At 56.0% G+C, this 12,591-nt stretch overlaps 2 protein-coding genes across 2 annotated transcripts in view; one reads left to right on the top strand and one right to left on the bottom strand.

Annotated features, from left to right (window-relative positions):
* R3HDM4 (R3H domain containing 4) overlaps positions 1 to 12,591 on the top strand; it is a 64,204-nt gene that overhangs the window by 25,337 nt on the left and 26,276 nt on the right. The gene's annotated exons all lie outside the window — the stretch shown is intronic.
* Positions 26 to 10,776, bottom strand: WDR18 (WD repeat domain 18). Its single transcript, XM_065745869.1, has 10 exons — positions 10,537 to 10,776; positions 9,393 to 9,503; positions 7,510 to 7,643; positions 6,862 to 7,003; positions 6,055 to 6,198; positions 5,785 to 5,849; positions 5,565 to 5,689; positions 2,496 to 2,662; positions 988 to 1,056; positions 26 to 696 (listed from the first exon to the last, which is right to left on the bottom strand). The coding sequence occupies exons 1-10, from the start codon at positions 10,744 to 10,746 to the stop codon at positions 565 to 567; spliced, it is 1,299 nt and encodes a 432-aa protein (XP_065601941.1). The 5' UTR covers positions 10,747 to 10,776; the 3' UTR covers positions 26 to 564.

Here is a 12,591-nt window from a genome sequence, read left to right as displayed (position 1 = left end):
GGGCTGGGGGGGGTGCCCAGGTGGGGGCAGGAACCACATGGAAGCAAACCAAGCCCCACGCGGGGTCCGGGCTGCAGAGGGTCCGGAGGAACCGAGCAGCATCTCCCAACCAGGGGTGAGTAGAAGGTGTCTCTAAAATCCAATCTCAAAGTGGCATTAAGAGAGGTGAGAACCCACTTTTCTGTCCACGCTGCAGGGTCGTGTAACGAAAAGGAACACAAAAAGGCCAAGGGAGGAGAGAGAAGAGCAGGAGCTGTGTCCTCAAGGGCACCGCAGCCAGGGACGCTCCGCCCGCAGATGGCTGTGCCTGCAGTACTCAGCTCAGTCCCTGTGCCATCCTGCAGGCAGCCCCACAGCCCCTGTGCCCACCTGAGTGCTGTGTGGTCAAAGGGATGCTGGAGTGAGTGGGCAAATGCTCCTTTGTGTGTTACACCGCGTGACGGGCGCTGGAGAGGACGCGAGCCACGCGTGGCCGCCCGTCTGCACGTGCCCGTGGGCTGGATGTTCTGCCCCAGGAGCTGGGCAGAAAGAGGTGGAGGGGGGTGAGGGCTGGGGGCTGCCTCCTCACTTGGCAGGTTTGGTGATGAGGCGAGCAGAGAAGTCGAAGAGGTTCTTGTTGATTTTCCGGAGGGTGCTCACCTCCTCTTCCAGCTCGCTCACCTGGATTGTCAGGTGCTCCTGGTCTCCCATCAGGTTCTGGGGCAGAAAAAAAAAGGGACGGAAGAACTTCAGGGATTTGGGTCTCAGTTGTGATGAGCTGAGGTTGGTGCTTCCTCAGGACAGCAGTACATCCCAAACGACGTAACCCCCCCTCCTCCCCTTCTTCACCTCCCATCCAAAATCTGCAGCCCCTCTGACCCCATCAGAGGATCCCGGGATCTGTTGCCCCATCCCAGCTCTGCACAGCACCCTGAGGACCAGCTCTGAGGGAATCTGGCTCAGGAGAAAGTGCCTCTCCACCCCCTTTTCCCCCAGAGGAGCTCTCACCTTTTCCCTCGTTGAGCACATCTGAGAGTACATCTTCTCAGCCTTCTCTAGATAGCTCTCCCCAGATTCCTGCAAGGACCAGATGGGAACAACTGATGCAGAGGTCCCCAGCACCCCCAGCACAGGGCACGCTGCAGGAGAAGGCAAAGACATCCCCCGTCCCCTACACTCAGCCCCACGGGGCAAAGCAAAGAGGAAACAATGCCATAGCAATGGGCTACAGCCAATACCCTCTGCTGCAGCACCAGCAGAGCATGGCTACAGCCCCTCTACAAAACAGAAAGCCTCTGCTGGGCCCCAAGGAGGGTGCCCATGCAGGGGTCTGAAAGCTCTTCTGCTCACAGCCCCAAAAGCAGAGGAAGCCTGGAGGACAGAGCACGAAGTGCTGGCTTTGTCATGCTGCTGCTGCTCCCTCCCAGCTCCGTGCTGCTGGCGTGCTGACATTTCCAAACCAGCTCCAGCCCCTCTGCTGAGCTGCAGGCAAACAGCCCCTCCTGGTCGGGCTGACACTGCGCTGCACAGAGCTCATCCATCAGCGGGGACAGTGCTGTCACTCCTCCCAGGGACAGATGATGACAGAGGAGGGAAAAGCTCTGGGGCTCAGGACAGGGACAGACAGAGCAGCAGGGCAGAGTGAGCACTCACGGTGCAGGACAGTCCCTGTGCCTGGGGATGGCCACATTGGGGCTCAGCACTGAGGTACAGCAGAGAGAGCCCACACCACAGCACCAGGCAGGGAGGACAAATGACTGCACCAGGCAGGACTGCAAGGGGAGCACAAAGGGAGGGAGAATGGATTTCACTGCATTGGAGAATGGGCTTTATGGAGTGGGGGAACAGCCTCTGGCAAAAAAAAAAAAAAAGAAAAAAAGAGGATGCTCAGCAGAGGATCTCAGCATGCAGGACTCAGTGCAGCAGAGCTGCAGCACCTGAGCAGCCTCCAGCTCCTCCACGTCACCACAGCTGGCACAGGGGACGCAGCCATGGCCCTGCAGTGCCCAGAGGCCATGGTCCCAGAGTGATTCTCCTGCAGCCAAGAGCAGCTGAGAGCAGGGGCAGTGCCTGGCAGAAGCTCTCTGTCAGGGCAGTCCCACTGCTTTAGGAAGCAGCACCAGGGAAGGCAAAGAGAAGAGGCAGAAAAAAGGAGCACTCAGAGGACACAGCTTTGTGCAGGGATGGGCCCACGCTTTCCCAGGAGCTGGGAATGCTGCAGTCAGCTCAGGACTCGTGAGCCCAGCAGCCCTATCCCTTGCCTCACCCTAAGCCACCAAGCTACCATCCCACCATCCCTAATCCCACCGCAGGTACTGGAACCCCCACTGCCCCCTCTACATTACTCCATAAACAAGAAGTGCACCAGGTCCTTCCCCCCAAGGCACGAGGGAGCTCCCCAGACCCCACGGAGCTGCTGACTGTTCTGCAGCAATCAGTCTGGGGGAGAATTCTGCATCCCTCCTCTCTCCCCCCCATAGCAACCCCTTCCCCAGTGCCTTCCTCCTGCCCAGTACCTGCTGGTGCAGCCCGAGGCGCAGTGTCACTCCCTCGCTGCCCTGCTCGTCAGTGCTTTCGGTGCCATAGAGGTGTTTGCTGAATTTGGGAAGAGGCACGCTGGGTTTCCCATCTGGGTTGAGCATGTTGGCTGGGGCCAGCACGATGAAGGCGTTCGTAACCGGACCTGGGGAGGGGACAGAGAGGTGGGGATGGGTTGCCTCTCTCTCCCAACCCGCCAGCAGCTCTGCCTCCTCTTGGGCAGAACAAACACAGCTGGAGGGGGGGCAGCTGCAGGAGGCAGGACCTGTCCCATCCCCAGCACTGTGGGACAGTGCAGCTCTCAGCCCCAGGGACACCGTGCCCCCCACACGCAGCAGTCCACCCATCCTCTGCAGCACCAGCCATCCATCAGCGGCTGCAGCTCACGCTGCTGCCTCCTGGTAATGATCTATCACATGCAATCGTTTGGCAGAGCTAACGAGTGCTTTAATTACTCCATTTACCCACACAGGCTGCTGCTTTCTGTCAGCAGCCCCCTCCATCCCCCGCTGCGGCGAGCTCACGCTCCTTGGCAAATTCTCACTGCTCCCCAAACCCCTGCATTGGCTGCAGGACCTTCAGCCCCTGCAGCTCCAAACCCCCCCACCCACAGCCCCCAGCTCGTGTGTGTGAATGGAGCTCGGGCACTGCTCATAAATCCTGGCCATCCATCTTCCCCAGCTCAACTCGAGCGCACAAAGGGAAAGGTTAAAAGGATCCAGATGCACCTGAGCAGAGGCAGGCTGCCACCGGGGGGCACAGAAAGCTGCACAGCAGGGAAGGAGCCCGGCCTGGAGCAGCCTGGGGCTCTGGGGCTGTGCTGAGGAAGCATCTCTGAAGTGGGAAGATCAGCAGCCCAAGTGGGAGCAGAGGTGGCCCCAAAGCTCAGCCCTGGGGTCCTGGCAGGGAAAGCAATGCTGTGCCAAGCACTCTGTCCAGAGGGTGCTGGGCCAGGAGTCCTGAGCTGCCCTCTGAAGCTGCTCCTTGCCAACGCTTTGCTGGAACAAACCACTGCTCCCCCTCCTAAAAAAAGGAAATGTGCTGCTGGTGGTGGAAACAGCCATTAGTGCCATCACCAGGGGCTATTTGGAAGAAAGGGAGTAAGAAAGGTGTGGGGGTGGGATCTTGGAATTAGCTCACCAGCCCCAGGATCTGATCTCCACCAAAGCACAGACCCCCCCCCAGCAGAGCCAGCCCAGCTCATCCCCTCCAACCTGATCGTCAGGGATGGCTCAGCACTGGGCAGTGAGTAATGTCCTGCCAATGTGGGACTGAGGGAGAATAAATAATCCATCTCCAAGGCAGGTGCCAGCAGGATGGTCTCAGATGGAGCACTGCCTCGAGCCAGCCCTCAGAGACAGCCTGTGTCACCAAGGACAGTGCCAGCAGGACAAGGGAATTGAGGTCCAGAGAGATTTGGGGGGCAGGGTTCCCACCACGCCCCACTGTCCCAGAGGTCTGCAGGCTCCCTGTGCAGCAGTGCCTGTGTGCACAGTGCCAGCTGCTCTGCAGTAGCAGAGAGCAGCCCGTGCCCCAGCAGTCACAGCTCATTTCCAGCAGCAGCTCAGCTCCTCAGCACCCATCTCTCTGCCTGTGCTCTGCCCTAGCCAAGGACAAGCAAACCTTGGAGTAGCCCCCTGCATCCATCCTGCCAGCACAGCCACGCTCCTCTCCAGCCCTGAGCCACGTCCAGTTCCTCTGATCTATTTCCAGCACCATCATGTGGGGAAGCCACTGGTTTCTCCTTTGCCTGCAGCTGCCTCCTTTGCCCCTGTGAGCAGAAGGACATCATTGTCCAGAGCACAGCAGGCCGGAGGTGGCTGTCACGTCAGCTGTGGCAGAGAAGCCCATGTCATCTCTGCCTCACGAAGGGAACATGCTGGAGGGGCAGCACAGTGGCAGCACAGAACAGACCTTGCCAGGAGGGCTGCACTGCAGCTAGGAGGGGCAGAGGGAAGGGCAAAGGGGAGGCCACAGCCTGCTGGAAGCCAGTGAGCAGGGAGCCCATGGCTAGGACAGCTTACAGGAGAGAGGAAGCTTCAGGGGTGGAGGAATCCCACACTCCTGATGCAGGAAAGCCACGGTGAACCAGTGCTGTGCCAGCTCTCAGCACAGAGCCCCTGCTCCTGTGCTCTCTGCAGTACAGCTCCTGCACTACGTCCCACTCCCATGCTCAGATGAAGCATCCAGGCATCAGCAGGGTGCTGATGGTGCCAGGGCTGCTGGGGAAGCCCAATCCCTGCCTGTAGGAAGAAACCAATCTGCAGAGGCTGCAAAAAGCCCCCTCGCCTCACAGCCCTGGCACCCAGCAGCACAGTGCTGCAGGGGCTTGTGTCTGACTGTGCTCCCTTGCAGGCTTGGGGAGGGTTTTAATGCTTGGCTTGCAGTGAAAGCTTGGCCACCTCTCCTCTGATGACTCACACAGCTCAAGTTTTGCCTGCTTTCTCTCACACTGCTAGCAGGCCAAGGCTGGATGGCTGCTGCAGCAGGTCCCCAGCAGAAAAGAAAAGCAGAAGGAAAGAAGGAACGGGTCTGCACGCAGCCTGGGCTAAATCACCCGTTGCTCTGAGGCACCTCACTGCTGAACTGAGCTTGTAAGTGTTGGTTTGTGTGGTTTATTGGAGCCATCAGCCTGAAATCCCAGACTGCTGATATCAGATTCAGGCCTAATGAGCTCATGGGTGACTGCTGCTGGGGCCACAGTTTCTCCTTGAGATGCATTCCCCTCTCCCATTTCCTCCTCAGGTGCTCAGGTGTGTCTGGGAGAATTGCTTCCTTCAGAAAACAAGATCCTGCACTTCCTCAACGGCAGGGTGAGATCTATGACTCACTTTCTGACAGTGCACAGAGACCTTGTTACAGACGTGGGCAAGGTCAAAACCCCAGTCCAGACAGCTAAGGCATCCCTTTAATGCCTCTGCCCTTCCCAAAAGGGTGAAACAAGCAGCAGAGAAATGCCTGAATTGCCAAGGGCAGCGTCAGAGCAAGACAGCAGCAGCTTTTAACAGTCAAGGAGGAAAGGATCATGGAGATAAGGGCATGCCTACCTTTGTGATTCATCGTCTTCAGGCACTGCTTGCTCTGGATGTCCCACAGCCGCACTGTTTCATCGTGTGAGCCAGAAAGCAGCAGGCTGCCATCCGTGGAGACGGACAGACACGTCACCTGGTTCCTGGAATGGGGAAGGGATGCTTCAACTCAGCACGACCCGGTGAGGTGGGCAGCCAGGGGGAGTGAAATACGTGGCAGGTATGTCTGGTATCTCACCTGTGCCCTTTGAAGATCTTCCCATTCTCCCGCTCTGTCTGGAAGGTCCGGTCTCTCTGGACTGGCTGCAGATGGGGAGGACGGAAGGAAGAGGGAGAGGGGATTAAGTTCAAGCAAGACTGAAGCCAGCAGATTAACCACTGCATCTGGAAAGGGCAGAGGAGGTGCAGGGGAAAGCAGGGGGTCCCTGGCAGATCACAGTCATGCAGGCAGGAGGTGGCAGTGGGTCACAGTGCCACACCAACACTGGGCTGCAGCCCCAGCACTCACCCAGGCACAGAGGTCGACCTGGAAGATGGATCCATCCATGCCACCACAGAACATGTGATACTCGGAGAGGTCCAGGGTCACAGCCATGATCCCCACATCAAACAGGACTGAAAGCAGGAGCTCCCCAGATGAGACTTCCCAGAGCTGGAGTGAGAAAGTGCAGGAGAATTAGGGGCTTAAATATTCACTGCTTGACTGGAAGAACACACTGCTGCTTTCCAGCACCAACGTGCCCAGCAGCAAGCTGGCAGCACGTACCAGCACCCCATCCCACTGTGGATGGGGAAACAGAGGCATAAGGTGGCCTGCCCTGGGTCACTTGCTAAGTCCCACACAAACCAAGACAGAATCCAAATGAAACTCTGCTACCAAGAGGCAACCAGGCTGCTCAGCAGCTCTGAACCAGCCCCTGAACTCTCTGTGCCCACCTCGTCTGCCAGGGTGGATCCCTCCCAGCTCCAGCTCTGGGATCTATTGTGCCTAGAGGAGCCAGCTCCATGCACCACGTCCTTCCAGATCAAAGGGACAACAGCAAAGGGAGATGAGAGGAAACAAACCCCACACCCTCCAGGGACAATAGAGATGACAAAGCATGAGGAGCCCTGGTCTGAGGGCAGGTGCAGAGAAACCACTCGAGTTTGGAGAGGCAAAACTCATTAGGTCTGGCAGCTCTGAGTCATCACAGAGGCAGCCAAGAAACTGAGCTACTGCAACCTGCATGGACAGCTCTGCAGAAATTCAGCTTTAACCCTCTGGGGCATGCACACCTCTGGGACACTTGTTTGTCTGGGCTGGTCCAAGCCTTACCTTTGCTGTCTGGTCAAGGGATGCAGTGGCAGCTCGTGCCAAAGGTCCTCCAAAGCCACAGCACATGTCTGTGATGGGGAGGCTATGTCGGGACCACACGTGGCGAGGGTCTGGGATCTGGGAGGGCTCTGCCTGTAGAACACTGGAGGGGAAAGAACAAAGAAAAGGGTCAGCAGTGCTGGGGATGCCAAAGCAAAGCAGCTGTGAGGGAGAGCTGGCCACGGCTCAGCTGCCTCTGGGATGGCACTGTGTGTGCAGGAATCAAGTTGAAGGCAGAAGCTGTCAGCAGCAAAAGGAGATCCTACACCACAGGGGACAGAGCACTCAGCTGCCTGTTACCTGGGGGGAGGCACATTCCACCCTTTGTTAAAAGGAGAAAGGCAGTCAGAGGGATATGCCTCAGCCTTAGGTGAGAGACACTAGGAAAAATCTCACCGTCATGCAGGATAACAACACTGGAACAACTTGCCTAAGGAGGACACAGGCTCATCACCACGAGTAAGCCTTAAGAACAGCTTAGAGATGTAGGCTTAAGCAGAGCCGATTCTGCCTCCAGGATGTGGTGGCTGATCTCAGGCTGCATTCCTTGCCCAGATGCTCTCTGCTCCCAGAATGAGTGGACCAAGATGCCCTTGGGGCCACCGTTACCTGTACAGGTTCCACACCAGTGCCAGGCAGTCCTTTGCCCCCGAGAGAAAGTGGCTGCTGTCATCAGTGAAGCAGAGGCATGTGAGGTCTTGGTAGTGTCGGTTCAGGATGGCCAGAAGGTTCCCATTGGAGACCTGAGGAAAGGGCAGGAGAACACTCATCAAGGAGTAAACGCAGCGAGAAGCAGTTTGAGCAGGTCCTGGCCACAGTAACTCTGGAATCTGGTGACGGCCGTGCAGTTTCTCTGGTCAAGACACAAGCACACAGTAAAGATTTCCTGTTTTTTGTTAGTATTACTTTGATGGCTTCCTCCAACCTCCCGTGGCATTTCAGCACTCAGTGTGAAGGCAGGGGTCACAAAAGCCACGTTCCCAAGGGGCTCTGTGCCACCCTGGGGGCTGCTGTGTTCCAGCAGGGCTGGGTGCTCTCGGGCCAAGAGGACCTCCAGGGTGGACAAAGAGTTCCCCAAACCCAGAGCTTTGCTTGTTAAAAGGCAACACTGCAGATAGGGAGGGGACTAAGGAGGGGGCGAGGGAGCCCCATAGAAAAGAACAGAGTCAACTCCCTCTCATTGTCTGAATTGTATCTAAAAATGAAAGCAAACTGAGATTTGACAGTGAACAAGTGGTTTTGCAGAGCAGGTGGATAACTAAGGCTCTTGGAGCCCATTTCCAGCTCTGTGATGGTTTCCACACGGCCTCTTCAATGTGTGCCTGTTAGCCCTGCCCTCATCCACTGCTGCCAGCTGCTCGGAAACATTGCCAAGGCAAGGCTAGCTGGAAGCAAGGAGAAAAAGCCACGCTTTGCAGATGAAGCAGAGCAGAAACCAGCTCAGAGCATCCTAAGTAAGCAACTCCCACTGCTGCAGTCTCAGCCCCAGCGTTCCCTGATGAATTAAGATAGAGCCACCCACGTAATAAGGCTCAAAAGCATTCCCCAAGATTGAGAGGTTTACAGGTTAGACATCTTGGTCTTTAATCCTGGGACTAGGAACAAGCTGTGTTATTTACTTGGTGAAGCTCTTAGAACATAAAGTAATCCCCACGTAAACACCACCACTAATTGAAAATAGGATGATGACCAGAATACATCAACCTGTAGGGACACCCAGCTCACAAGGCACATACAAATATTAGGCTAGAATGTGGAAGGGATGCTAAATGAACTCTCAGTTTTGGTTTCTGGAAGCAACAGGTGAGCCTTCGAGCTCAAGACATAGCACCCTCAGCAGCTCCAAAATGAAAAGACCTACACTTCACCCAGGCTCTTCCAGCACCATTCATCTCCCACCCTGCTGTGACAAGCTGCTGGGCAGCCAGCCCCAGCGTGGATCTCCAGCTGCACCAGCAGCAGCTCTAACTGCATAACCCAGAGAAGCCTTCACTCCACTCTGCAGCTCAGGTAATAGGGATCTGTCCACACCTGCCAGGACCAGGGCAGTCACTATCCACAGAGGATGCAAATCTCTACATTTCCATTCCCTTCAGACCAGCAGACCCTTATTAATCCATCATGGACCTAATCACAAACCTTCTCTTCAGGACTGCTGGGATTTTCCACTTCCCTCGGATCCAAATCACTTTAACCTACACGGGGGTCCCAATTGTTTACAGGATCCTTCAAACTGATGCTTCACCCATGCCCAATTCTGAAGCCAGTAAGAGCAGCACCAACAAGTTGCCAAAAGATGATCATAAATAAGTGCAAACTCTTACAGCAAATCTGAGGAGCCAGACCCCAGGCCACCAGAAAGGTGAGGGAGGAAGGGCTGTGCTGGAACACCCTCTGCATGGGTGTCCTGTGGATCTGGTTCCTGTGCCTCGAGGGGCTGAGAGCTCAGCAGCTCCACACTGAGCCCTGCGTGGGCAAGGTGTGTTCCTCACCTCCCACAGGTAGATGCTCTCAGCAACACCAGCCAGGATGTAGAGCCCGTTGGGAGAAGCTGTTAGGCAGGTCACCGGTCCAGGGCAAATAATCTTCTGCTGGAGCTGGTCCTGGGAATGCAAAGACAAGAGCAGCTATTCAGAACTGAGGGGAACGTGGGGAGGAAGAGAAAGCAGAGCACGGTTCAGCTCGGAATGGAACACAGGAGAAGAGGCAGTGGAGAAGTGCAGCCTTTAGGATTGCACAAATCCCACTTCTGCTTTGTGTTTGACCCCACAGCAGAAAGAGAAATTCCCTTTCTTCCCACCTGCATCCACACAACAGGAAGCAGGAGCGGTACCAAAGAAATATGGATAGAATTATGCTCCATACTAGGGAATCCTGGAGATTCAGCAGAAAACAAGCTAATGTTGTGCCAAAATAATGTGAATTAAAAAGAAAAAAAAAGAAAAAAATCAAGAAATTCTGAGCTGCAGCAATGAAGGGGCCGTGTGTGCCCTCAAACTCATGGGCTGCTGCTGCTCCCTGCAGCAAAACGGAAGGGAATGACAAGCTCAGAATCAATCCCTCTTTCAGAACAGATGTTTTATAGCAGTTCCCATGCAACGTGTGGGGAAATCCTCTGTGAAGGAGCTCCCAGCCCCTCCCAATAATGGGGGATAAGGGGGGAGGAGGTGAGGGGGATCCAGGGCTGCACAACGCAGCATGATGGTGGGTGGGTGGGGGGCTTTGTTGTGGCTCAGGTACCTGCTCATGGTGGGGGGCTTCACGGAGAAAGGGGGGATTCGACCACGGGGATATCTGTATGGAGAGCACAGAGCAGCAGTGCCTCCTCACAGAGATTAAGGTCCTTCAGGAGGGCTCCCAGCACAGAGCTGGGGGGGGCTCTACAGAAGAGGGGTGGGGGGAAGGGGCCTGGAGAGGATCACAGCGCCGGAATGGGGATCCCTGTGGACAGGAGGGCCCTGGGGGCACCTCAGCACAGGGCCAGGAAGGCCCTAAGGAGTCAGACCATAGAGACAGTGGAGGTCTACGGACAGAGGGTCCCTGGGGGGGGGCTCACCGCAGGGTGGGACTCCTACGGAGGAGTTCCCGGGCTCGCTCCCCCCACCGCTCCCCCCACCGCTCCCCCCACGCCGGTACCTTCCTCTGCAGCTCCCACACGTTGATGTAGCTCTTGCCCAGCTGGGCCCCCAGCAGGTGCTCGCCTCCAAGCAGAGCCAGCCCACGCGGCCCGGTGTTCCCGCCGCGGTAACCGGGCAGCGCGGAACCCGAGTGCAGCTCCCACACCGAGCAATTACACAGCGGCCCGGCGGCGTCCGACACCAACGCCACCTCCATGGGCGCCGCCATCTTCGCGGTCCTCCAGGGCCAGAGAGAGCGCGGCTGGCGCGCAGAGCGCCGCCCTTCCGCCGCGGCGTCCAATCGGAAGCGACACCGCCGGCGGGCGGAGCCAGTTGCGGATGGGGGGGGCAATGCTGCGCTGCTCGCGTGCGGCCGGAAGCTCAGCAGGGAGCGGTGCGGTCGGGCCGCGGATGGGTGACCGCGAGGTGTCTGAATGCGATCCTATAGCGACCGTATAGGGCACGGGGACCCTCGGGCGCCCCATAGGCACCGTTCACCCCATGGGTGTCCTATGCGCAGCCCCATAACCCCGCGCGCCCCCCGCAATCCCGGGCGGAAAAGGGGACACAAACTTCAGACAACCATTTTTTTTTTTTTTTTTAATATTTCATCAACTTTACAGGGTTACAATTGTCTTAAATATTCTGCAGCTTAAATACAATCTGTATAATAATGTTATTATAAAATGTAAACTTTCAGTGTTTTTATTTTTTTTTAATTTTAATATTTTATTTTTTTATTGTTTTTTTTTTAATTATTATTATTTTTTTTTAATAATCAAAAGTTTCAATACCTGAATGTCTGCAAAACTGAAATATTCCGCCGGACGTGGGACGGAGCGCCCGCGGCCGCCGCTCTCAGAGGTAGAATGTGGTTTTATCTTTGTCTTTTTTTTTTTTTTTTCCTTTTTATTTATTTATTTATATATATTTTTTTGGTCTTTTCTGTGTCGACGGGTTTTTTTTTTTGTTTGTTTCTATTTTTTTTCCTTTTTTTTTTTTTTCCTTTTTTTATTTCCGTTTTACCTGAGTTAAGATGTGCCCGCTGGATGAATGTCTGCAGCTGTGCCCGTTCCTTTTCCTTTCCAAACCCCAGAGAAACTTTTTTTTTTTTTAATTATTATTATTATATTTTTAATTGATATGCAAGAAGAGAAATAAAGCGGGAGGCGATATGCGCTCTCTCCAAAAAAAAAAAAAAAAAAAAAAAAAGAGGGGTGGGTGAAAAATAATTTGAACCCCAAATCCCAGTGGCTGTACACTGCAGCTCTAAAAGTGCCCGACCCCGGGGCCGGGGGGGGGGGGGGGGACCCACAGGGTGCAGCTCTGCCGGGTGCCGCGCAGCCAAAGGGCACTTCCAGCTCTGGAGGTGGAGGGATGCTCCCTCCCCGCCAGCAAAAAGGGGCTGGAAAACCCCCAATCCCCTGAGTTTGCCACGTCCCCATCCCAAGGCTGAAGTGGGGGGTGGGGGGGGGACACCCGTGCTGCCGGGGAGGGGGGTGGGGTCCATGCAGGGCTGGGGGGGGACCCTGTGCTCCCATCAGAACCTGAGGAATTGAGATACCGCATCGGGTCGCGATTGTGTCTCACGCAGATGTGCTTGGGGGGGGGGAGGGGAAGGAAGAGAAGGGGGAGGAGGGGGCTGCTGGAAAGGGACCAAAGGAGAGGGAACGCTGCGACCCGTGCGGGTAAAGCAGAGCGATGAGCAAAGGAAACCCCTGCAGCGCTGTGTGCGGAACGGCAGTGTCCTGAGCAGCACCGTACACGGGTGGTGTTGGGGACCGCCCCGGGAATGGCATCGTGCAAAAAAACCCAAAAAACCCACGTGAGCAGCGTCAGCAGCAGCGATGCGCACGAGCTCAAACAGCACCGTGCACGGCCACCATCTGCAAACAGCACAGACCCGATCCGGAGGAGCATCCATCGCACGTGAACACGACCTGAGCCGTCACCCAGAAGTGCATCGAGAGCAGATCCCAGCCGGACAGCACCGTGCAGCCTTCCTCCGGGGGGAGGACACCACCTCTGAGGTTTTGGCTGCTTTAAAGCAGTGTCTGGGGGAGCACACGCGGTG

The sequence above is a fragment of the Cyrtonyx montezumae genome, unplaced genomic scaffold (genome assembly GCF_038088225.1).
Source record: "Cyrtonyx montezumae isolate F1298 unplaced genomic scaffold, pur_monq_1.0 scaffold_39, whole genome shotgun sequence".
NCBI lineage: Eukaryota > Metazoa > Chordata > Aves > Galliformes > Odontophoridae > Cyrtonyx > Cyrtonyx montezumae.
Note: the sequence above shows the minus strand (reverse complement) of the source record. Positions and strands in the feature narration are given on the sequence as shown.